A 27,466-nucleotide genomic window follows, 5' to 3' on the forward strand; every position below is an offset into this window, starting at 1 on the left:
CCATTCCCCGACTTATGAAGGTCAACACACTTCTCCCTCATTTGGTTTGTGTGTTCTCTTATCTTTCCCATGTTGATGGATGACTAAGGGAATTTGGCCTTTGTGTCACTTCGTATTTGTCCCCCAGTTAATCAGGAAGTCATGGGTTACAACTTGAAAGTTCCTACACACTCCAATCAACTCAACAGTGTACAGTTTAAATGGGAAACATGCTTGTTACATTGTGTTCACTATCATTTCCAGGGGTGTCGATAATAATGGCACATGCTTTGTTGAAAATAATTATTTCTTGACGAGGGATGTGTTTTTCTCTGAATAAATTTATTTCAATCAAAGGTTGGATTTTTCTCATTTTTTCAGTGTGAGATGAAGCGACTTCACCAAAAGGTGGAAATTTTTCCAAACCCTTTTTCTCATTTTTACAAGGGGTGCCAATAATTGTGAAGGGCACTGTATAACACATACACACCCTTTTTTTTTTTTAAACATTTCTCAAAAAGGACTTGCTTTTTGTCAGGGGAGATGTTGATGCCATTGGCACCAAAAAATCCTCCTTCCACAACATGAACTGCTTCTGGACTGTAATACACCACATCACACCAGGACAGGGACAGCAGCAGTTCCAGCAGCTTCAAGAACCCGTTGGTGAAGCAGTGATCATTAGTGGCGTAGAAATTCTCCACTCCCACAGCTACAATGTCATTCACACTACAGCAATGCAATTTTACAAGAGAAGAAGTACAAGAACTTAGGGATGGATTTTTGCCAAAAATATGCACAGCAAATACTGAATAGCAAGTCTGTGTTTGGGATGGACGTACTCATGCAGCAACTCGTGCTTTATAGTCTTCAAGTGCACAAGAGTGTTTTCCTCTTCGACATACTGAAATATCTCGACCTGACTGTTATCATGTGGATGATTCACCACAAATAAATATCGAGAGCCATCTGCAACAGGATTTCAGAACAGTGCTTTGAATAAAGTACACAATATTGAGGAATTCTGAAATAAGTAGGCATGTAACGATTCACCCAATTCGCAATTCGATTTACGATATGGGGTTCACAATTTGACTTTCCCACAACATTTAAATAAATAAATAAATAAATAAATGAAGAAAAAGTTTTCATATCAAATAAATACAACATTTTATTTTCCCATTCTTTATCAACTTAAACACAGCCCTGGTCACACTATTGGTCCCACTCTAAAAAATGTCATGTCTAAGCTCCTATAGAGGTTTTCGACCCACGTGACTGTTGCCATGTCGACAAGTAGATGGCGCCATTTTGGCGGTCACAACAATGGCGACTCCCGCTAGATCTGTATACCTGTATATCTGTATCCCACATGATCTGTATACCTATGCCGTTAAAAACCCATCGCCATACACAGGTATTGATCTGAAAGCATATAAGAGTTTGGATGCCTAGGAATATTTTGCGTCAGGCTGGGTAACATGCCTACATCAGTGGGTCGTCCCTGGAGCCGGTGGTCGCCATCTTATTACAGCTAAGATTTGTTCACATTTTCATTTACTTTCGGTCCTCAGGATAAACAAAATGTTATTAAATGCCATTGAAATAACTTCTTAGTCTGTTGAGACATGGCCCGTTATAAATTTGCTGTTACCAGGCAATGACCAAGAACTGTATTATTAGGGTCGGTGTCTGTGTTGTAGCAGTGTACTAGCAGCTAGCTGTTAGCACTAGCTAATGTCAACAACATAGCTAGTATGTTACTGTAGCAATGTTTACGTTCAGTCATTTGGATGCCCGAGCGCGCTAGCTCCCGGCCTGCCCGAGCGCGCTAGCTCCCGGCCTGCCCGAGCGCGCTAGCTCCCGGCTTGCCCGAGCGCGCTAGCTCAGTAAACTAGTAAATACAGTAAAGGAAAAACTTGAGACTGAAAGGTTTTAACAGTCATCCAAATGACTGAACGTAAACATTGCTACAGTAACATACTAGCTATGTTGTTGACATTAGCTAGCTTGACCTTCAAAATGGCGGACACCGGGGCGTCACGTGACCCTGTGACGTCAGGTGAAAAACCTCTATTAGATCATGTTAGATATTTATCACCAAAAGTACAACATGCCCTTAATAGTCTTCATATAGGACTAGCTTGAGTAGCATAATGATTTTTTTTTTCTGATCTATTTCCAGGTGACCACAGTCACCCAAAGCCTCCCATTTGGCCATATGCCGTACTGCATGCAGATATCCAGTGTCTTGCAAAAGTATTCATCCCCCTTGGTGTTTGTCCTGTTTTGTCGCATTACAAGCTGGAATTAAAATGGATTTTTGGAGGGTTAGCACCATATGATTTACACAACATGCCTACCACTTTAAAGGTGAAAATTGTTGTTTTATTGTGACACAAACAATAATTAAGATGGGAAAAAAAACCCAGAAATCTGGAGTGGCACAGATATTCAACAACCCCCCCAAGTCAATACTTTGTAGGGCCACCTTTTGCTGCAATTACAGTTGCAAGTCTCTTGGGGTATGTCCCTATTAGCTTAGCACATCTAGCCACTGGGATTTTTGCCCATTCCTCAAGGCAAAACTGCTCCAACTCCTTCAAGTTAGATGGGTTGTGTTGGTGTACAGCAATCCTCAAGTTATGCCACAGATTCTCAATTGGATTGAGGTCTGGGCTTTGATTAGGCCATTCCAATACATTTAAATGTTTCCCTTTAAACCACTCCAGTGTAGCTTTAGCAGTATGTTTAAGGTCATTGTGCTGCTGGAAATTGAACTTTCATCCCCAGTCTCAAACCTCTAGCTGACTCAAACAAGTTTTCCTTCAGAATTGCCCTGTATTTAGTGTCATCCAGCTTTCCTGTCCCTGCAGATGAAAAATATCCCCACAGCATGATGCTTCACCACCATGCTTCACTGTAGGAATGGTGTTCTCAGGATGTTGGGTTTGCACCACACAAGGCCTTTCCCATGATGGCCAAAAAGATCAATTTTAGTCTCATTTGACCAGAGAATCTTCTTCCATGTGTTTGGGGGAGTCTGCCACATGCTGTTGGGCAAACTCCAAACGTGTTTTCTTAAGCAATTACTTTTTCTGGCCACTCTTCCATAAAGCCCCACTCTGTGGAGTGTACAGCTTAAAGTGGTCCTGTGGACAGATACGCCCATCCCCGCTGTGGATCTTTGCAGCTCCTTCAGTGTTATCATTGGTGTCTTTGTTGCATCTCTGATTAATGCCCTCCTTGCCCGGCCTGTGAGTTTTGGTAGGTGGCCTTCTCTTGTCAGGTTTGTAGTGGTGCCATAGTCTTAGCATTTTGCTATAATGGATTTAATGGTGCTCCATGGGATATTCAAAGTTTGGGATATTTTTTATAACCCAACCCTGATCTATACTTCTCCACAACTTTGTCTCTGACCTGTTTGGAGGCTCCTTGGTTTTCATGTTGCTTGCTTGGTAGTATTGCAGAGTCAGGGTGCTTCCAGAACAGGTTGATTTATACAGACATAATGTGACAGATCATGTGACACTTTGATTGCACACAGGTGGATCTTCATCAACTAATTATGTGACTTATGAAGTGAACTGGTTGGACCAGCTCTTATTTAGGGGTTTCATACGAAAGGGGTGAATACCTATGCACACTACAGATTTCTGTTTTTTCATCTTAATTATTGTTTGTGTCACAATAAAACAATTTTCACTTTTAAAGTGGTAGGCATGTTGCGTAAATCAAATGGTGCTAACCTTCCAAAAATCCATTTTAATTCCAGCTTGTGCGACAAAACAGGACAAACACCAAGGGGGATGAATACTTTTGCAAGACACCGTAGGACCAGATAGGAACTGTTAATAGTTTCTGCCTGTTTGGCATAGCCTCTAAATTTCTTGTTGGTTGGACTACTAACAGTTAATAGTTTCAATGTGTCGTAAGATTCAAGCTGCATGTTGAATGTCAGTCTCACCAGATGCAATGCAAACCCCTGGTTCCGTATCTGATATTTTCCAGAAACAACTTTATTTCTAGTAGGCTGTTGTGTCCCAACAGGTAAGAACAGGAGTCATTCAGAATGCTCTCTGAGAAGGCTGAATCTAACATATATTGGTGCAAGACACAGACTTCTGAAATTCTGAAAATTTTAAGATGTGCCATTTGGCCAAAGTTCATTCGACTATTTTCCGTAAACATTTACGTCACGTACAGAATTTCAGTTGCCTCTGTAACCGGTGTTCCAATTCTGCTGAAATTTTCAAGTTTCGCCACAAAAAAAAAAAAAAGTGTTTACCTTGCTTGGATCATTGACAAGCCTTGGTAAAGTCTCATCTCATCTCCTTATCTCTAGCCGCTTTATCCTTCTACAGGGTCGCAGGCAAGCTGGAGCCTATCCCAGCTGACTACGGGCGAAAGGCGGGGTACACCCTGGACGAGTCGCCAGGTCATCACAGGGCTGACACATAGACACAGACAACCATTCACACTCACATTCGCACCTACGGTCAATTTAGTCACCAGTTAACCTAACCTGCATGTCTTTGGACTGTGGGGGAAACCGGAGCACCCGGAGGAAACCCACGCGGACACGGGGAGAACATGCAAACTCCACACAGAAAGGCCCTTGCCGGCCACGGGGCTCGAACCCGGACCTTCTTGCTGTGAGGCGACAGCGCTAACCACTACACCACCGTGCCGCCGCCTTGGTAAAGTGAATTTTAGAAACACTGAGTTTACACCATCTTCTTATTTGAAGCAGAAGAGCCTTCCTGTTGCTTCATTCAGATGCCTGGATAATGTACATTCGGTCCCATTAAGCTCTCACTCCCTGTGATTTGCTAACTTTAGGGTATTTAGAAATCAAAAAGTATAGCACTGGGTACATACAAGGATGTTTCAATTTTATCCCTTGTGCAACATTACTGGGACCAATAGTATGACCAGGGTCATATACACCTTTTGTTAAATAAAAAGAACCCTTTTGTTTTATTTTGTTAATAAATCAACAATCATAATTTCCCATATTTGTAAAGGTTGGAAATGAAACATGTGACCTCCATTACAAAACCAGTCACGTGGGTCAAATTTTCAAAATTGAATTGTTGTGGTTTCATGAAGGGCCATTTCAAAAGCTTTCCAATGCTGCACAGATCAAGAAAATTGACCAACATACCACTAAGATATGGGCATTTGAAGTCGTCAGATTTTACTTTTGACACAAAGTCAGAAATGGAGAAATCTGCTTGTAAAGTTTACGCCATAAACTCCTTAGCAATGCACATTTAAAAAAAAAAAGATATTACAATTAAATTTGGAGCACGTATTTATTATGGTTTCACAGAAGTACACATCAGATTTTTTTCAATGTACCTTTTCGGAACATGTTAATGTATTTACAGATTTTTTTATTTTATTTTTTTTTACAGGATTTATTCCCCTTGTATCCTCCACAAATACAAAGCACAGATCTTTTATTCACGGATATTAAAGGTTAAGGGTTTGTTTTGTTATTTCAACCATATACAGTTGGTACAGTACACAGTTCAAACGAAACATTTCTCCAGGACCATGGTGCTACATTTAACATCACAGGACTACAATCTACAATACAACATAAAATGCAAGAGTGCAACACTGCAGACAATAAATGACATAAGAGACAGACAGACAGACAGACAGTAAACGACACAAACAACATATAAAGTATGAGGGAGAAGGTGAAGAGGGTGAAGAGATTGTGTGAGGGGTGTGTGGAGTCAGCCACGATGCTGGTGGCTTTCCGGATGCAGCGTGTGGTGTAAATGTCCGTGATGGAGGGAAGAGAGACTCCGATGATCTTCTCAGCTGTCCTCACTATCCGCTGTAGAGTCTCGCGATCCGAGCTAGTGCAATTCACAAACCAGTCCATGATGCAGCTGCTCAGACTGCTCTCAAAAATCCCTCTGTAGAATATTGGTGTGGCTGGATGATGGGATATGGGTTTTCCTCAGCCTCCGTAAGAAGTAGAGGTGCTGCTGGGCTTTCTTGACCATGTAGCTGGTGTTGAGGGACCAGGTGAAGTTCTCTGCCAGGTGAACACCAAGGAATTTGGTGCTCTTGATGTTCTCCATGAGTGAGCCATCGATGTACAGTGGAGGATGGTCACTCCGTGTTCTTCTGAAGTCAACAACCATCTCTTTCGTTTTGTCCACATTCAGAGGCAGGTTGTTGACTCTGCACCAGTCCGATAGCCATTGCACCTCCTTGTATGCAGGCTCGGCGTTTTTACTGATGGCAGCAGGGTTTTATGTGCCTCATGACAATCCCCTCGAAGCACTTCAGTCAGATTATATTACTTGGTTATATCATAACCAAGTACTTAACTAGTACAACATACGCCTGTCAACAAAGCTGAAAGTGTATAAGGCATTGGTCCTCCCTTCTCTCCTATGGAGCACTTGCATGTGACGTCACAGCCGATCCAGATTGTGACAGACGCCATCTTGTCGGTCAAACGCCATATTTCCACCTTCTACTTCTACCTTTTCTTCTGGAAAACCCTACTATATACAATTCTACTACAACGGCTGCGGATACAAGCTCTCCCTACCTGTGCACGGTTTTTATGTTTTTTGTGTGCATTTTTGCATGTTGTTCGTCTGTACCGGACTTCAATATCCACTACAACCGTATGGACTTACTGGACATTGGTTTCCAGCAGAAAATGACGGTTTGTAGCGATTTCCATCGCATGTACAACATTCCGGACGAGATAGCGAGACCAGCGGGGTCTCCGTGGATTGTTATCGGAAGCAAAGCGAAGGAGGCGGCGTCGGGAGAGGAAGCAAAAACGAGGCTGCAGGCAGAGCCGGCCTGTTGACTAAGCTCAGAAAACAGCCACTCAAATCTCCACTGCCTCTACCTCTACCTCTCCAACACCAGATCCATGGTAAACAAGACAGACGATTTGGAATTACAGCTGGCGTTATTCTATTCTATAATCGGCTGGTCAGTGCTATACTCAATACTTAAGTGACTTACCCATCCAATGAGGATTATTTTCTTGTTTACAAGATGCCACATCTTTGTCGCTGACAAATCCTGAATTTCTGTAAAGATAACTGTCCAGAGATTTATAAGCACGCAGTGCTTCACCACCGAACAGCGAGGGAAAGTTAACGAGGTAATTATACACGTCTGGGTATTCCACTGGCAGTTCAAAATCCACTGACACGGTCGTGAAAACTCCGTCCGGTAAGCCATAAGGGTCACTAATCTGTAGATCGTTTATTTTAGACATATATCTAGTTATCTGTTCATTAGAAAAATGAGCCGTGTAGTCCGTCGGTTGAAATCAATCCATTCTGTACACGAGTGCAGCAGTATTCAGCGGTGTTTTTTACCGACAAGATGGCGGCAGTGTACTTTCCGGTCACGTGACTGCAAGATCTCTATACAGATGTAAAACATGAACAGTGTACCGCAGGCACATCAAGAAGCTGGAAAGCTTCCACACACGAGCCCTTCACTCCATACTTGAAATCCAGTGGCAAGACTGAATCACCAACATTGATGTCCTGGACCATACTCAATCTACTAGCACTGAATCTACGTTCATCAAAGCCCAACGCCGATGGGTGGGGCACGTCATCCTTATGGAGAAACACTGCATGCCCAGACATTTATTGTATGGAGAGCTCGCACATGGTAAAAGGCACCAAGGCAGACCCAAAAAACATTATAAAGACTGCATGAAACTCAATCTCAATTGGTGCAAGTTAAAACCAAAGGAACTGGAGGAGCAGGCCGGAGATCGATCCAACTGGAGAGCTATAGTCCATCAAGCCTCTGCTAATTTTGAGGTGGCCCAGCAGCAAAAATCATCACCGCAAGAGAAGTGCGACTTAGTATAACACCAGCAGCAAACTTCCAGTGTCCTCACTGCTCCAGACATTGTGCTTCCAGACTCGGGTTGCAGGGTCACCTCCGAGTTCGCTGATGATAGCAGAATGATAAAGTCTTCTTCAGACCTGAGGGACAACCATGATGTGTGAAAGTGAGGGCAAGTTTGTTTGCTTAAAGGCTGAGGTTGAGCCTAGCCAGAGCAAAAAAAAATTAAATTAATCCTGCAGTCATGCACCAGCTATCATCTGGAAGGTAGGCTGTGTCAAAAGTACAGCGATTGTATTTTTGTATTGGTTTATTAATAATATAGTGTTTATATATTGTAAGTTGCTTTGGACAAAAGTGTCTGCCAAATACCATAACCATATGCACCTATCTCTAGTCTAATAGAACTCTACCAGCCTACTGTACCGTGATGTCTCTTGTATTGGCTCAAGAAGCAAAAGCTAGGTCAGAGAAGCATAGGCTAACCATTTTAATACAGATGCAAATGCTGTCAAACTTTGGAAACAAACATACCATACTTAAATAATTCCTTGTCTATGTATTTGTCCAAGCTTCTTCAACTTCTTAACTATCCTGGGGTGAGTTTTCCAAAAGCCTTGTAATGGCACTCCATTAGCTCTTCCTTGGTTACTGTACCATTTCTAGAGTCAGTCAAAAAAACACTCTTTTTCCACGTGAGCGACGAGACATGACAACTTCCCTTGTCTTTCTAAAATGTTTACTTAAAAACAACAAGGTAAATCACAAGGTCTGGCGCACGTTCAAAGAACTGTGCTGCTTCTACCGTGTTCTGACTCGAAACTTAAGGTATAGAGATCTTGCAGTCACGTGACCGGAAAGTACACAACCGCCATCGTGTCGGTCAAAAACACCGCTGAATACTGCTGCACTCGTGTACAGAATGGATCAATTTCAACCGACGGACTACACGGCTCATTTTTCTAATGAACAGATAACTAGATATATGTCTAAAATAAACGATCTACAGATTTGTGACCCTTATGGCTTTCCGGACGGAGTTTTCATGACCGGATTTTGAACTGCCAGCGGAATACCCGGACGTGTATGATTACCTCATTAACTTTCCCTCGCTGTTCAGTGGTGAAGCACTGCGTGCTTATAAATCTCTGGACAGTTATCTTTACAGAAATTCAGGATTTGTCAGCGACTCAGATGTGGCATCTTGTAAACAAGAAAATGATCCTCACTGGATGGGTAAGTCACTTAAGTATTGAGTATAGCACTGACCAGCCGATTATAAAATAAGGTAATTCCAAATCGTCCGTGTTGTTTACATGGATCTGGCGTTGGAGAGGTAGAGGCTTGGCAGTGGAGATTTGAGTGGCTGTTTTCTGAGCTTAGTCAACAGGCCGGCTCTGCCTGTAGCCTCGCTTTTGCTTCGGCTCCCGGCGCCGCCTCCTTCGCTTTGCTTCCGATAACAATCCACGGAGACCCCGCTGGTCTCGCAATCTGGTCTCGTCCGGAATGTTTTTTTTTTTTCTCGTCCGGAATGTTGTGCATGCGATGGAAATCGCTACAAACCGTCATTTTCTGCTGGAAACCAATGTCCAGTAAGTCCATACGGTTGTAGTGGATATTGAAGTCCGGTACAGACGAACAACACGCAAAAATACACACAAAAAACATAAAAACCGTGCACAGGTAGGGAGAGCTTGTAGCCGCAGCCGTTGTAGTAGAATTGTATATAGTAGGGTTTTCCAGAAGAAAAGGTAGAAGTAAAAGCAGAAGTAGAACCAGAAGTAGAAGGCGGAATATGCCGTTTGACCGACACGATGGCGTCTGTCACAATCTGGATCGGCTGTGACGTCACATGCAAGATCTCTATACACAGTCAGTGATGTCACATCATAAGATTTAGAACATGGAACTCTTTTCTATGTTCTTAAATTATCATCATTCATTTTTAATAGTGCTGTCAAAGTTAACGCGATAATAATGCGTTAACGGGATCTCAATTTAACGCGATTAAAAAAAATAGTGCCGTTAACGCAAATTCTAATTTGGCCCTGCGAGTCACCTGTAGTTCCTGTTGAGGCTTGTCGCGCGCTGCTTCAATAAGAGTACGTGTGAGTGATGGAGAAAGGCATAGACATATAAACATCCTCGCCGCCATATTGGATGGGGCAAAGTGGAGATTCTTCAACCGTCTCTGGTATAGCGTCTAGACAGTAGCCGAGAATAAAGATGCCTCATTCATGTGCTGCGTTTAACTGTACTAACAGGTTTACCGTCCAAACGAGATCACATGGGATTACCTTTCACAGGTGAGACTGGAAAAATACTTTTCAATACTGTTCCTTCAGTCTTCAGTTTCCCAGCTCATCTCCACCGGGGGGGTGTAGAGTTATAAGCAGTGAGAATTAGATAATACAGTGCCACACTATGATGAACGTTTTTGAACGTATGATGAATGTTTTTATTTTTATCATCTCTTTTTTTCTTCTTTTATGGCAAATACTTCTCTTCAAAAGAAACTAATGAAGAGTAAAATAAAACATTTTTTTATTTTCACAGTGATATGCACTTTATTTTTCATCCCTTGGTTTTCTCATCTAATATGGAAGTTATGGATGTCAGTGGCTGTGACAAGACGTGTTATGCTCTGCAATAAAAATAAATAAATAAATAAATAAATAAATACCGTAAAATACCAAATAATAGCCGAGTTCCAATTAACCGCCGAGTTCCCTTTAACGGCCGGGTGTACGCGTGTGTTGTGACAAATAAAGGCCGGTTCCGAATACTCGCCGGGGTCTAAAAAAAAAAAAAAAAAAGCGTCCGAACGTTCTATCTAGAATCTTGAGGCCCAGCACTTTTCTGGTTTTCTGGTGTTTAAATGATTTTGCATTGCATAGTTTTCTACCGAAACAATATGAATGAATGAATGAATGAATGAATGAATGAAATTATTTCTATAATACTGTTTACAACATTTTGTTACGTGATAATAAACATGCCATTTCAATGTTATAATCTTGGTCTACCGTAATATTTCTTGAGGAATGCAACTCCGTAACTTTTGACAGATGTCTTAGCCAATTACGTTTGACATGGGTGTGTGGGATATCACTTACGTCATCGAATGAGGAATACCCAGCGTGTGTGGTGACATTGAGGACTGCGGGTTTCCAAGGTTGGACTGCTGCTTCTGTTAAACGACCTAAATTGCCGAATGCATGCGTCAAAGCACACACTGAGTTTTATTAAAGACCTTATACCATTTCACTTGCCCTTACCCATTCGGATCTGGAAGACGCTTTACAAAAAAGGTGAGAGCGTTCTAACATGCATTTCAGTCTGCTCGTGGCCAATCTAATCCAAGGGGCCTTTTCAACAAGTAATCTGTCGTGCAAGTTGGGCAGAAGCATGCGTCAGGCAGGCAACATGTAGGCCTACAAGTCAGTAACCTATTCAACTAACTTTCATCCGAACTTTAAGTTTTCTACGGGGTCGAGCCACCGTACCAACTCACTCGGGGAATAGGCTCATATCGGCCAAATAGGGAGACGTCTTGGAGAGAAACGTGAGAATGCAAGATGACAGTATGTAGCCACTGCAGGTCACTTATTTTTCAGCATAAGAAAAAACCCTTTGGTTTGACACTTCGCACTCTAATTATGTTGCTTCAACGTCGCGCCCTCCATGCAATTTCAGATTGACAGACATCGCGAAGCGCAAAGGGTGGAGGCTGCATGGGTGAGGGTGATAGCAAGTGACCATAACTTTGCAGACTAATTAAATCACAGTGCTGCGCACAGACAATGGTGTGGTTTCTTGATTATTTTGTAAAGCATGCACTTAACTAGTCATTAACAGGAAAAGGTGTGTGATTTATCCTTTATCCACCCCGACTGTGCCATGCGAAGATGCATTCTGCGTCTTCAAAATTCCCCGAAGTCGGCACCGTGCTATCTGTAATCTAACTCTAAACAAACTGTAAATTATACTGGTTAAAAGTAGGCCTATCTGAGAATGATTTTTTTCCCCGTTTTGAGGTAGATTTTGAGGAAGGTGTTTGTGAAGAAGGAATTAATCGCCTGTTCCAAATAGCCGCCTAGTCTCTAATACGCGCCGGGTCTCTTACGTGATTGAGACAAATAATCGCCCGGGCTATTATTTGGTATTTTACGGTAAATAAAAACATTGGTACAAAGCAAGCCCATTCACTTTTTTATGCTGATAAGAGAATTACAATGGTTTTTCATGTGACAAAAACATGCGATTAAATTGCGATTAATCGCGAGTTAACTATGACAGTCGCGACATTAATCGCAATTAAATATTTTAATCGCTTGACAGCACTAGTTTTTAACTTAAATTATTATTGCTTAACTGGCCCTTACAAGCCTCTTGACATGAGCATTTTAAAGGAGAACTGAAATAAGTTTTAAACTTGCTTTATTTCTTAATTAACGTGTTATTCAATTACGTTTTCGGTTTTAGTAACCTTATATAGTGACTCGTATTGGCAACTAAGTGCAATTAAATATATCGGCCTATTCGGTTTTTAGCCATGCTGAATTTAGCTTGCTTGGTCCACGGCAGGCGTCGCTTATCCGCGCAATCTTTTGACAACGTTGGCCACTTTGATTTCCGCTGACTTCGAAACGTGACATGTCAGCCAGGTATTAGTGCCACCATTTTGAAAACCGTTTTCCAAACTAAATATTGCATAAAAACGAGTTTAAATGACGATTACTGCCTACTTTTTTCAAAATTTCCTGATTGCTATCAAAACAAACAAAACTTCCGGCTTGATTACATAAGCATTCGAAAGAGCGCATGTTTTGACAACATTGGCAGATGTTGATTTCCGCTGTATGTTTTACTTCCGTCCTACGATGTCTCACACAGGTCTCAACGAATCTTGTTTACAGCAATTGCTTTGACATATGGACTGATATATTACAGAACATACTTCAAACACTCAGAACTTGCTATTAGCAGTGACAAAATAGCGATCAAAAATGCATTCCTATATTTAATAAAATGAGAAATAAAATTTTGATAAAAGATTTGCCTTAAGTTCTCCTTTAACTAGGAGAGTGTTTTCAATGTGATGCTCGCTCTACCATTTAACGATGATCTTTGTGGTACGATGCTTTTGGGAAACTCACCCCTGATCATTCTAGATATCGGATGGTATTTCTAGGCTGTTTGTTTACACTAGTACTTCAGCACTGGTCACTCTTGGATTCTCTTGGCTACATGCACTTATTGTTAGTCACTTCGAATAAAAACGTCAGCTAAATGACTGTAACACAGTGTAATGTTTGAATAAATGTACAATACCTAAACAACGATTACATAGAATTAATGTTGTTGATTAATCCATTTCTGGGGGCATAGGTTAAACACCGTGGGGTGTTATTCAAGTAAAAATGGTTTTAAATATTTGTGTTTGACTAGATGAAATTTAAGGGCCACTTTATTTTGGCCTGGGCCACGAAGAATTCAGGGATACTGGCCTGAGTGTTGACCAAGTACTGAAGTTAATTTTTAGCCTTGGGATGAACTCTACCATGCATGTGTAAGCCCTCCTACTTACCACCAACTGTATTTAGATGGTAAGCGGAAACAAGTTGCGCCAGGAACAAGATGCTCCAGAACAAGTGTCACAAGAGTGCTCGGAGAGCACAATATCCCCCGCTGGCAACTGTGCCATTACTCTGGTAAAATGTGACGGAATTGAACGAAATTGCAATATATGTGCATGACCAACATATAACAAAGAATCCTGTCAAGTTTCGTGAAATTCCTCCAAAAACTATGAGATGAGTTGATTTCAGAAGGCAAGTGCCCTTCCTGGGATGGATAGATGGATGACCGGACGGATGGACGGACATTGCCACGACATAATCCCACTTTGGGCCTTTCAGCCAGCGGGGGATCATAAAAATTGTGAGGGAAGTTGATTTCAGAAAGCAAGCACACCTTGATGAAATTGCCCAAGTAGAAGTTTGTTAATAATCAAGGGCATAACTCTGGTCAAATTTGCCCAAATTAACTGAAATTTCAATCTGCGTATAACGGTCATATAACAAAGCCTTTTGCCAAGTTTGGTGAAATTCCTCCACAAATTGTGCGAGGAGTTGATTTCAGAAGAACGTACACTAGGGCTGTGCCGATAGACGATGCCATCGTCCATCGACGATGGTGGTCATCCATCACAATGGACAGCCACCATCATGATACCATGCCCCCTCCTGTCATAAACATGCATATATCATCTGGGCCTATTTAACCTAAAAAGTTAATTTTTTGTTAGTTTAATATATAAATATATTATATAACAATTATATATAAATACATTATTATATAAATCATTATAAAGTAATATCCTATTACTGCTTGTTCACGTAGGCTATGGTGCATGGACGTGCTCGTGAACATAGCATGTGGTTACACAAATACAGTATGCTACTAATAATAAATTTTGACTTCATTTTTTAGCCTACACTATACTTTTAATGTAAAATTTGTCATGTTGTTCAAACAAATAGCTACTATTAACGACTTCAGTCAGGAAATATTGCACCTTATCAAAACGGCAATGAAGCGCAGACTTCGGCAGAAGTCAAATAACTTTAATCTGGTAAATAGGCTTACTTTCAGACTCAAAATGGTCCACTCTAAGCCATAATGTCAAACCAAATGGAAGAATGAAGGTGATTCTGTGAACCGGTATTCATGAAAAAAAAGATACAGTAGGCTGAACAACAAATCAAGTCTAATAGGAACGCACAAGCATGCGCTTAACGGTAGCCTACACAATTTAATTTAGGCATTAGGCATTAACCAGGCTTAGGCATTAACTTATTGTAAAAATGCTACAAAATACAACCCCAATTCCAAAAAAGTTGGGACAAAGTACAAATTGTAAATAAAAACGGAACGCAATAATTTACAAATCTCAAAAACTGATATTGTATTCACAATAGAACATAGACAACATATCAAATGTCGAAAGTGAGACATTTTGAAATTTCATGCCAAATATTGGCTCATTTGAAATTTCATGACAGCAACACATCTCAAAAAAGTTGGGACAGGGGCAATAAGAGGCTGGAAAAGTTAAAGGTATAAAAAAGGAACAGCTGGAGGACCAAAGTGCAACTCATTAGGTCAATTGGCAATAGGTCATTAACATGACTGGATATAAAAAGAGCATCTTGGAGTGGCAGCGGCTCTCTAAAGATGGGAAGAGGATCACCAATCCCCCTAATTCTGCACCGACAAATAGTGGAGCAATATCAGAAAGGAGTTCGACAGTGTAAAATTGCAAAGAGTTTGAACATATCATCATCCACAGTGCATAATATCATCAAAAGATTCAGAGAATCTGGAAGAATCTCTGTGCGTAAGGGTCAAGGCCGGAAAACCATACTGGGTGCCCGTGATCTTCGGGCCCTTAGACGGCACTGCATCACATACAGGCATGCTTCTGTATTGGAAATCACAAAATGGGCTCAGGAATATTTCCAGAGAACATTATCTGTGAACACAATTCACCGTGCCATCCGCTGTTGCCAGCTAAAACTCTATAGTTCAAAGAAGAAGCCGTATCTAAACGTGATCCAGAAGCGCAGACGTCTTCTCTGGGCCAAGGCTCATTTAAAATGGACTGTGGCAAAGTGGAAAACTGTTCTGTGGTCAGACGAATCAAAATTTGAAGTTCTTTATGGAAATCAGGGACGCCGTGTCATTCGGACTAAAGAGGAGAAGGACGACCCAAGTTATCATCAGCGCTCAGTTCAGAAGCCTGCATCTCTGATGGTATGGGGTTGCATTAGTGTGTGGGGCACGGGCAGCTTACACATCTGGAAAGACACCATCAATGCTGAAAGGTATATCCAGGTTCTAGAGCAACATATGCTCCCATCCAGACGACGTCTCTTTCAGGGAAGACCTTGCATTTTCCAACATGACAATGCCAAACCACATACTGCATCAATTACAGCATCATGGCTGCATAGAAGAAGGGTCCGGGTACTGAACTGGCCAGCCTGCAGTCCAGATCTTTCACCCATAGAAAACATTTGGCGCATCATAAAACGGAAGATACGACAAAAAAGACCTAAGACAGTTGAGCAACTAGAATCCTACATTAGACAAGAATGGGTTAACATTCCTATCCCTAAACTTGAGCAACTTGTCTCCTCAGTCCCCAGACGTTTACAGACTGTTGTAAAGAGAAAAGGGGATGTCTCACAGTGGTAAACATGGCCTTGTCCCAACTTTTTTGAGATGTGTTGTCATGAAATTTAAAATCACCTAATTTTTCTCTTTAAATGATACTGTGGCAGCGGGGGCGTGGTCAAGCACCGGTCTGTGACAGGAGGGCGGAGTCAGGGAAGGTAAGTGGCAGATTCACTTCACCTGAGAGCAATTAACGTGTTTGTGTGTCTTCCCAGGGACCGCGCCCTATTTAGGGAGGGAGAGCGAGAGCAGAGGAGATCTCTCCCGAACCAGACACCTGATGTGTGTGTGTGCGCGTGTGTCTGTGTTAAGCAGATTGTGTTCCCTGAAAAGTGGAAACAATAAAACGATTTGTTGAACCTGATCTCTGTCCTGCCGTCCTCTGTGCTCCACCCACACCTAGGGAAAGCTACAGTGGTGCCGAAACCCGGGAAATGGAGCACCAACCCAGCAGCCCCATGGAATCCTCCCCGTTCACCGACCTGGTCCACGCCCTCGCCACGGCTCAGCAAAGCCAGCACCAGGCGCTCGTCACACTCCGAAAGGAACAAGAGCGGCGCTTCGATGCCCTGGTGCTGGCCCAGCAAGAAGATCGCAAGGCGTTCCGGCGTCTCCTCGCGTCGGCGGGGCCCACCAGTGCTCCGGCCGCGGGCCCGTCTCCCCTCACCCTAACTAAGATGGGCCCGCAGGATGACCCCGAGGCTTTCTTCACGTTATTCGAGCAGGTCGCTGAAGCCTCGGGGTGGCCGATGGAGCAGCGCGCGGCGCGCCTCCTCCCCCTCCTGACGGGAGAGGCGCAGCTGGCTGCACTACAGCTCCCCGCCGATCGCCGGCTGGCCTACGCCGACCTTCGCCGGGCTGTCCTTCAGCGCGTGGGGCGCACGCCGGAGCAGCAGCGCCAGCGCTTCCGCGCGCTGCAGATGGAGGAAGTCGGCAGCCCGTTCGCGTTCGGCCAGCAGCTCCGGGACGCCTGCTGGCGGTGGCTGAGGGCCGAAGATCGCGACGCCGAGGGAATCGTCGATCAGGTGGTACTGGAACAGTTCATCGCCCGCTTACCAGCAGGAGCCGCAGAGTGGGTCCAGTGCCACCGCCCGGCGTCGCTGGATCAGGCAGTCGAGCTGGCGGAGGATCATCTGGCGGCTGTCTCGGCGGCAGGACAGAGATCAGGTTCAACAAATCGTTTTATTGTTTCCACTTTTCAGGGAACACAATCTGCTTAACACAGACACACGCGCACACACACACATCAGGTGTCTGGTTCGGGAGAGATCTCCTCTGCTCTCGCTCTCCCTCCCTAAATAGGGCGCGGTCCCTGGGAAGACACACAAACACGTTAATTGCTCTCAGGTGAAGTGAATCTGCCACTTACCTTCCCTGACTCCGCCCTCCTGTCACAGACCGGTGCTTGACCACGCCCCCGCTGCCACAGATACATTTTCTCAGTTTAAACATTTGATATGGTCATCTATGTTCTATTCTGAATAAAATATGGAATTTTGAAACTTTCACATCATTGCATTCCAGTTTTATTTTCAATTTGTACTTTGTCCCAACTTTTTTGGAATCGGGGTTGTAAATAGTCATGAACATGCTTTTGTAAACATATATTTATTTCAAGATGAACGATCAAGACGAAGAGAACCGGAACGTGCGCAGCACGAAATGCGCTCACAAAGTTTAACGTAGCCAGGCATTAACTTTTTACAGTGAAATTAAAGCTACCAAATATTCATGAAGTCGACTCAGTTAGCAAAGAACAGCGATAAAAAAACGAGAGAGCCTGCATTAATACAAGAACAAGTAAATAAATAACAATAATAGTAATAATAAAAATCAAAATCAAGAAAACGCAGGCAGTCCAAAGCAATTTAACCTAATGGGTTAACAGTGCAGGCAATGGTCACCATGTTTAAATGTCGAGGTTTCTGGCCAAAAATACTAGCATGTTTACTTTGTCTGGTTTTAATGAGCTGTGGATTGGGGTAACTATACTACCCGCGGTGCTGAACACTCGTTCTGATGGAGTATTGGTGGCGCATATGCACAAATATTTACGTGCTAATCTTGCCATTAATGGAAGTCTTTTCTCGTTCCTTTTCCACCACATCAGTGGGTCCTCCTCCCCATCACTCACTACGTTTACATGCACATAGAGAGACTCGAATTTCTGCCGTTGCTTGACTGAAATCGAAGTTCAAAATGCCATGTATACACCTTAATTCGGCTGAAATTGAACCGAACTTGATTTCTCGGAATCGAGCTACACGACCTAGTTTATGCGATTTCTGCCGAGCTACTTTGTGCATGTATACCCTATCGAGCTAGTTGTCGAGCTACTTCCGGAAGTGACGAGTGACGAGACCACAAGCGGGAAACACAACAGCCTCGGTCGGCATGACAACAGTAGTAGCGAGCAGCAGAAGAGGTCAGGAGGAACAAACAAAGAAGAGAAAATGGCGATGTAGAGCTCTCTGAAGTGTGGGTGGAGCACAGAGGACGGCAGGACAAAGCTTCTGGTACTAATAGGCTTTTTATTGTCAGACTTTTCAGTTTAACAACCTACTTTTATTCTTGAGAGAAAAACACACACGCGCGTGTTGTGTTCTAGTCCCGGGATGAGCTCTCCTCTGCTCTCCCTCTGCTTCCTTAAATAGGGCGCGGTTACTGGGAAGACACACAAACAGGTTAATTACCGTCAGGTGAAGTGATTCTGCCACTCACCTTCCCTGGCTCCGCCCTCCTGTCACAGACCGGCACTTGACCACGCCCCCACTGCCACAGGCAAGCAGAAACGTGCACTTCTGGAGCAATGAGGAGACAGAGTTCATGCTCATTCAGCTTAAGGAGTTGAATATATTAAAATTCATGGACGGGAGAAAAACGCGCAATGGAGAACACGGAACTCATAACTTTGTTTACACTCTTGAATAGCTCTTCTTCATGACGACAACCGGAAGTGTACCAACACGATGGGGCGTGTTGCACCACCTGTGGCTCGGGTGCACAATGCACCTCACACAATAGCCCGATTTCATTGTGTGCATGTACGATTGGATTTCTTTGGCACCCTGCTGGGACCTTCAGCTCGATTACCGACAGCAGCTCGATTTGGATGTGCATGTAAACGTAGTCAATAATTTCCTGCAGGTACATGGTCATTTCTGCCTCGGACTTTTCTTCATCAGTAAGCGTGGATGCTCTGGCTGCTGCTCTCTTCCCAAGAAGGCTGCCCAAAGACCCTCTCTTTTTCTTAGGCACTGCCGTGGCGCCGTCACCTGGTTCCTCCCCTTCATCATGTGATGGACCTGGTGTTGTCGCACCTGACAGCGACAGAACGATCTCTGTCACCATCTCTTCCATCAGCTCAGATTTTGTGGCGTGAAGAGCAGGGGGTTGATATGTAATCAAACAGAAAATTAGGTAGCCTAAATTTAAAGAGATAGTAGGCTATGGGATATAGTATCACAATTCTCAGCGCAATGGAATTTTTTTTCTTTACGTACCAAAGCCTCAGGTGAGTATCTAATACTTTTAATAATAATAATAATAATAATAATAATAAAATATTTAATAATGTGGCATTAAAATCCCCCCACACGATATGATCGTCCATCACAATGTTTGCACGGTAAACATTGCTGATGCCAATTAAGGGGACATCGCACAGCCCTAACGTACACCCTTGCAAAATTGTCAAAGTACAATAATAATAATAATACATTGGTTTTATATAGCGCTTTTCTTAACACTCAAAGACGCTTTACAAAAAATTACACACACACACACACACACACACACACACACACACACACACAGAGGGAAAACAGAGGGAAAAAGGGTGGATGATAATGGAAGATGATGTGTCAAGTATTGTAAGTAGCATTGAAGAGATGAGTTTTGAGTTGGTTTTTGAAGGACAGCAGTGTATCAGAGTTTCGGATGGCTTGTGGGAGAGAGTTCCAGAGAGTTGGGGCAGCAATGGTGAAGGCTCTGTCTCCCATTGTACGATATTTGGTCCTGGTGATGGGGGTAAGAAGGTTTGCGTCAGCAGAGCGTAGTCGGCGAGTAGGAGAGTAGCGTTGGAGGAGATCAGTCAGGTATGGGGGAGCGAGGTTATTAAGAGCTTTGTAAGTGATGAGGAGAATCTTGAAATGTATACGCTGTTTAATGGGAAGCCAGTGAAGTTGACAGAGGATGGGGGTGATGTGTTCTCTAGAGGGGGATCGAGTGAGCAATCGGGCAGCAGAGTTTTGAACATACTGCAGCTTTTGGAGGACAGAGGAGGGGAGGCCATACAAGATGCTGTTACAGTAGTCAAGTCTGGAGGTGATGAAGGCGTGAATTAGTGTTTCTGCAGCTGAGGAGGAGAGAATGGGTCGTAGACGTGCTATGTTACGTAGATGGAAAAAAGATGTTTTGGTGACATGGTTAATGTGTGACTTGAAGGAAAGTGCAGGGTCCATGTAGATTCCAAGATTTCTGACCAGGGGGGAGGGAGTAACAGAGTGACCATCGATGCAGAATGAAAAATCTTGGACCAAAGATGATAATTTCAATTTTATTGTTGTTGAGTTTGAGAAAGTTGTGGCTCATCCAGGTTTTAATATCTGTCAGGCAGTTGGTGAGGGTGGAAAAGATAGCTGGAGTTATTTACGTTATATACAAGTTATTTAATCAAGGGTGAAAACTCTGGTAAAATGTGACCGAATTTAACGAAATTACAATATGCGTAGTACCGACAGATATCAAAGAATCCTGCCAAGTTTCATGAAATTTCTCCAAAAATTATGAGGAGTTGATTTCAGAAGGTGAGCATGCTTCCTGGGACGGACAGAAGGATGGAAATCGCTTGGACATAATCCCCCTTCAGGCCTTTCAGCCAGTGGGGGATAAAAATTGGTGTCAAATTGTTCCAGAACAAATCATGTTTAGATGGACCACTGCGCCAGGGTAACTTGTTCCAGCACAAGTGCCCATGTAAAAGCAGCTTCAAGCAATTGTCATTGCTGCCAGGACTGAATATGGGTCTGTAGTACCAAAGACCACTTTTGTGCTTATCTTGATTTACATTTTTCATCCATTTTATGCATTAATTCATGGAAAATCGAGCATGAATTTGCATCAGAAGCATTGAACATAGTCACCATTTTGTAAATGCTATTACGTCCAATATGGTCAGCCACTGGTTGCAATATTAAATAAGTCACATGACTGAATAAGCTTCATAAATGTAGTGATGTAATGTTAGGTAAGACTTCGAAATGTATACTCATACTCATGAAATTAAAGTCCATTCCCATCATGTTTATGATGCCCCTCACAAGAACAACTTCCACAACGCAGTACAGAAAGATTATAGTACCTGCCCATAAAATATAAATACATGACTCACCGCTGAAGCTTTCTCTCACTCAACTTGGTCAAAATCACTGGCATGGGGGGCTTAACAGGCAGCACTTTCCATGATGAACCTGAAATCTGTCTTATTTTGGATGAAAGTCATCCTCAAATTCATCTTCGTGGTTATTGATAGTGATAATATCCTCTTCCCAGGGTTGTGTGAAGAAATCCGCCCAAATACAGCTGTGATTTTAGTGTAAGAGCATTGCAATTTCTCTCACCCTGGTTCATACAAGAACTATGATATGCATGATCTATAAGAAGGCTTCTGATTGGTTGCACTGCTTATTTGCACGCGCAGTTCACAACACACAGCCAATCAGAAGCCGTCTTATAGATCAAACCTAGCAACAAGAAGATTAAACCTCATAATACAACTTTTTTTAGATCTGTTATTTTTGTGTGCGTGTTTGTTTTTGTGGCATTAGAACTGCGTTACTTCTGCCTAGGGTGAAGTCATGTGCATTCTCGTTACTGTATGTTATTCCACCCTCTGCTGCCTGAACAATACAATTACAGCTAGGAAAAAACTAAGATTATGCAGCCTGAGATCACTGTCACGATACATTTTTTATTTCATCGATTTGAATCATCATAAATTTGTATCACGATTTATTGTCGCACGATATATCGTTACATGCCGAGAAATAAAGATCTTGAAATTCCCAATACCTTCTTCATCTGTATATATACTGATTCCATGTGGACCAAAAGAAGCTGCATCAAAGTCTCCCTTGATGTGGAGTTCTGTCAGATCTCTGCCAGAGCGCAGATTTAGCACATAGATCTTTCCAAGGGCATCTGAATGACGAGGCATACCTGGGTACTTCAAACCCTATAGTTGTTGGATTTGGACGTTACACATGAAAACAGCAGCAAGAAAAAAAACAATAACCAACACAAACCCAACATATTGCATGCATAAATTTTATATGTATATACACACACAATATATATATATATATATATATATATATACACACACACACACACACACACACACACACAGTGCTGTGCAAGTCTTAGGCACATGTAAAGAAATAATTAAATATTTCAACATAATTTTATTTTGTGTATATATATATATATATATATATATATATATATATATATATATATATATATATATATATGAACCTCCCATACATTTGTATGGGAGAACAGCATGTTTTCGGTTGCCCTTTAAAGACATTTAAAAGTATTTAATCTACATAAAACTAGTGTCGATTCAATAATAAAGAACATATTTACGGAATATATTGTTAATTTTGTGCGGTGCTGTGATGAGCTTTTACTTTAAGTGTTTTTTAATGTTGTGTAATACAATACACAAAATTCACAGGCGACACCATCTTGGGTATTTTAATGATATTCGTCACCAGTCCATTCTTTTTGGGTTTTTTTGTTGTTACTTCCAGCTGACTCACTGTTGGCTCGATTAGCTTGAAACTCATGATTCCCACTTAAATGGCCGAATCTCTTATGTTGACTTGATTTTTCCGATAAAATCAGTTGAACACTTTGCTGTCTAGTGGCCACAAAAGATCGGATCACTGAGGAAAATTTTGCATCCTTCCTAAAAATCAATGATTTTCCGAGTATTTTTTTCATGGAGAAAAAAATGAGAAGGTGTATAAATATCAGTAAACCTGCTTTGAAGAAAATTAACAAAAGTTTGAACCTCTTATCCACAGCGCATTCAAGCACCACCGTCATTAGTCATGCTTAGTGTCCACAGTTTAACGTGACGATACCTGCTAAACTCTGGCTTTTATGTTTAAAGGAGATACGCAGAACCTTTATTTTTAAATACATTTCTGAGTGGATACTATCACCATCCTTGACTCTTGTATGCTGCATAAATGGGCACACACACACACTGTACATACATATATACACACATTATATATATATATATATATATATATATATATATATATAAAATACATATATATAAAATACATATATATAATATAATATATATAAACACACACACTTTTTATATATATATATATATATATATATATATATATATATATATATATATATATATATATAAAATGTGTGTGTGTGTGTGTGTGTATATATATATATATATATATATATATATATATATATATATATATATATATATATACACACACACACACACACACACACACACACACAGCAGCATGGGCACAGTTTGACACAGATGTTAGCCAGATCTTGGAGACCACCGCCAAGGGAGAAGTGGACAGACGCCTCGAGACCATGACAGCCATCATAGTCAGCTACGCAGCAGAGAGGTTTGGCCTCAGTGAGAGCAAGAACCCCAGGATCAAACACACACTGAACCATAGGGCTACTCAGATCCACAACTTACGCCAAGAACTCCAGAGCCTCAGGAAGCAGTACAAGGTGGCAGCTGAAGAGGAGAAACAACCCCTTGCTGAGCTTCGTAACATCTTGAGGAAGAAGCTCATGACGCTGCGCCGTGCAGAAGGGCACCGAAGGCGTAGAAAGGAGAGAGCAAGGAAGCATGCTGCGTTCATCTCCAACCCCTTCACCATCACCAAGAAGCTGCTGGGGGACAAGCGGAGTGGCAACCTCATGTGCTCAATGGCAGAGATGAACACCTTTTTGCACAAGACCCTCAGCGACCCAGAGAGGGACCAGGAGCTTGGACCACAGAGGGCCCTCATTAGCCCGCAAGCGCCAGCAGTGGAGTTTGTAATGAGGGAGCCCAGCTGGGCTGAAATACAAGAGGTCGTGAAAGGAGCCAGAACAGCATCAGCCCCAGGCCCCAGCGGTGTCCCATACTCTGTGTGCAAATGCTGTCCACAACTACTTCGACATCTGTGGAAGCTGTTGAGGGTGATCTGGCGGAGGGGTCAAGTCGTAGGGCAATGGAGATGTGCAGAGGGTGTGTGGATCCCAAAGGAAGAGAACTCAAGGCACAGTCAGTCAGTTTAGGACCATCTCACTGTTAAGCGTCGAAGGCAAGATTTTCTTCAGCGTCTTGGCACGACGATTGACAGAGTTCCTTCTGAAGAATAGTTATATTGATACCTCTGTTCAGAAGGGTGGGATTCCTGGAGTGCCTGGTTGCCTTGAACACACAGGAGTGGTGACGCAACTCATCAGAGAGGCTCGTGAGGGGAAAGGAGACTTGTCCGTATTGTGGCTGGACCTAGCCAATGCGTATGGCTCCATACCTCACAAACTTGTTGAGTGTGCCCTCCTGCAACATCATGTTCCCACCAAAGTCGTTGACCTTATCCTGGACTATTACAACAATTTCAGGCTAAGAGTCACCGCTGGATCAGGCACATCAGACTGGCATCAACTTGAGAAGGGCATAATAACAGGCTGCACAATCTCAGTCATCTTGTTTGCACTCTCCATGAACATGATCGTCAAGTCAGCAGAGGTTGAGTGTAGGGGACCCCTGACAAAATCTGGAGTGTGCCAGCCCCCTATAAGAGCGTTCATGGATGACCTAACTGTCACCACCACATCTGTTCCAGGCAGCAGATGGATTCTACAAGGACTAGAGAAGCTCATCACATGGGCAAGGATGAGTTTTAAACCTGTAAAATCAAGGTCTCTGGTGCTCAAGAAGGGGAAGGTGACAGACAGGTACCGCTTCTCTCTGGCTGGAGCCACCATCCCGTCCATTATGGAGCAGCCAGTCAAGAGCCTTGGGAAGTTCTTTGACTGCAGCCTCAAAGACTCCACATCCATTCAGAGAACCAGCAAGGAACTTGAGGGCTGGTTGAGATGTGTTGACAGATCTGGCCTGCCAGGGAGATTCAAGGCCTGGATTTACCAACATTCCATCCTGCCCCGCATCCTGTGGCCTCTGCTAGTGTACGCAGTACCCATCACAACTGTAGAGGCCATGGAGAGAAAGATCAGCAGTTACTTGCGAAGATGGCTTGGCCTACCCCAAAGCCTGAGCAGTGCTGCCCTGTACGGCAGGAGTAACACCTTGCAGCTTCCGTTCAGTGGACTCACTGAACAATTCAAGGGGACTAGAACTCGGGAAGCCCTGCAGTACAGGGAATCCAGGGATGAGAAGGTGGCGGCGGCTGGCATCCAGGTGCGGACAGGCCAGAAATGGAGGGCTGACGAGGCTCTGGAAGTGGCAGAGTCACGACTGAGGCAGAAGGTACTGGTCGGGTCCATAGCCTCAGGACGCGCAGGCATTGGCTATTTCCCATCAACCAGGGTGGACAAGGCCCAGGGAAAAGAGCGGCAACACCTCATTCAGGAGGAAGTGCGGGCAGGCGTGGAGGAGGAACGAGCCAGCAGGATGGCAGGAATGGGACAACAAGGAGCATGGACTAAATGGGAGAATGTTCTGCAATGGAAGATAACCTGGCCCAACATCTGGAGAGCAGACTCCCTTAACATCAGGTTCCTAGTCCAAGCTGTTTATGATGTCCTACCTAGTCCATCCAACCTTCATGTCTGGGGCAAAGCAGAGTCACCATCCTGCCCCCAGTGTCCAGGACGGGGATTCCTGGAACACCTCCTCAGCAGCTGCCCAAAAGCCCTTGGAGAGGGGCGTTATCGCTGGCGCCACGACCAAGTGCTGAAAGCGATTGCTGAGAGTATAGCCAAGGCCATTAACACCACCAAGGGCCACAGCAAGCCTAAGTCCATTAGGTTCCACAAAGCCGGAGAGAAGCCCACCATCCAAGCAGGGGCCAGGTCAGGTCTCCTTACCACTGCCGCAGACTGGCAGCTGGAAGTGGATCTGGGCAAACAGCTGAAGATCCCAGCTAGAATAACATCAACACGGCTCCGACCAGACATGATCATTGTTTCAGATGCCACCAAACAATTGATCATTCTGGAACTCACAGTTCCCTGGGAAGAACGCATGGAGGAGGCAAATGAGAGGAAGCGTGCCAAGTACCAGGAGCTGGTGGAGGAGTGCAGGAGCCAAGGCTGGAAGATCTATTGCGAACCCCTGGAGGTTGGATGCCGAGGATTTGCAGGGCGGTCCCTCTGCAAAGTCCTCACCATGCTGGGCCTCACTGGTGAGGCAAAGAGGAAGGCCATCAGGTCTGCAACTGAAGCCGCAGAAAGAGCCACTAGATGGCTTTGGATCAAGAGGGCTGATCCATGGACGAATGCTGCTGGGATACAGGCCGGAGTCTGATCACCTCCGGTCGGGTCCCCTGGGCGAGGGTGTCTGATGTTGAAAGACCCGAAACACCCAGTGACCCCAGGTTACATCACTGATGATGTGTCCCAGCGCATCAGTAAGATGTATCTTTCACCCATATATATATATATATATATATATATATATATATATATATATATACACACACACACATATACATATACACACACACACACAATATATATATATATATATATATATATATATATATATATATATATATATATATATATATATATACACACACACACACATACTGAAATGGGGACATGAACTTATTCACCTAAAACCATTTCTTTTTTTACCATCAGGTCACAAAACATGTCATCTTTAATGAATGATATGTTAAAAGATAACTTTAATTTTTTGAGATGTAATAAAAACATATTTATATGCCAAAGTCAAGCCTATGAGTTCCAAAATGATGTGTTACATTACTTCTGTTACGATTGTCCATCTCGCGTCTGTTACAAATTAATTACAATCTAGCTATATACCATGTTAATCTTATTGAAAGAATGTGTATGTTTATTCTACTACACATGTTTATTAATTATATTTGCTAAAACATCACCTTCCTATGTTTCAAAAAGTAATTCTACATTGTTAAAATTGAGAATATATATGTCCACAACACTTCTGTTACGTTCTGACTTTGGCATATAAATATGTTTTTATTACATCTCAGAAAATTAAAGTTATCTTTTAACATATCATTCATTAAAGATTACATGTTTTGTGACCTGATGGTAAAAAAAAGAAATGGTTTTAGGTGAATTTTTAAAAATAAGTTCAAGGTTGATA

The 27,466-nt window shown here is 42.8% G+C and overlaps 1 protein-coding gene across 2 annotated transcripts in view; it reads right to left on the reverse strand.

Moving 5' to 3' along the window:
- Nucleotides 1-27,466, reverse strand: part of LOC132885899 (serum paraoxonase/arylesterase 2-like) — a 57,639-nt gene that overhangs the window by 11,902 nt on the left and 18,271 nt on the right. For both annotated transcript variants that reach the window (XM_060920422.1, XM_060920423.1), the window contains exons 4-6: nt 22,156-22,318; nt 822-948; nt 508-708 (exon numbers count right to left, since the gene is read on the reverse strand). In XM_060920422.1, coding sequence (XP_060776405.1) covers nt 508-708; nt 822-948; nt 22,156-22,318 — 491 coding nt within the window. The remainder of the gene's footprint in view (nt 1-507; nt 709-821; nt 949-22,155; nt 22,319-27,466) is intronic.

Source organism: Neoarius graeffei, chromosome 5 (genome assembly GCF_027579695.1).
Source record: "Neoarius graeffei isolate fNeoGra1 chromosome 5, fNeoGra1.pri, whole genome shotgun sequence".
Taxonomy (NCBI): Eukaryota; Metazoa; Chordata; class Actinopteri; order Siluriformes; family Ariidae; genus Neoarius; species Neoarius graeffei.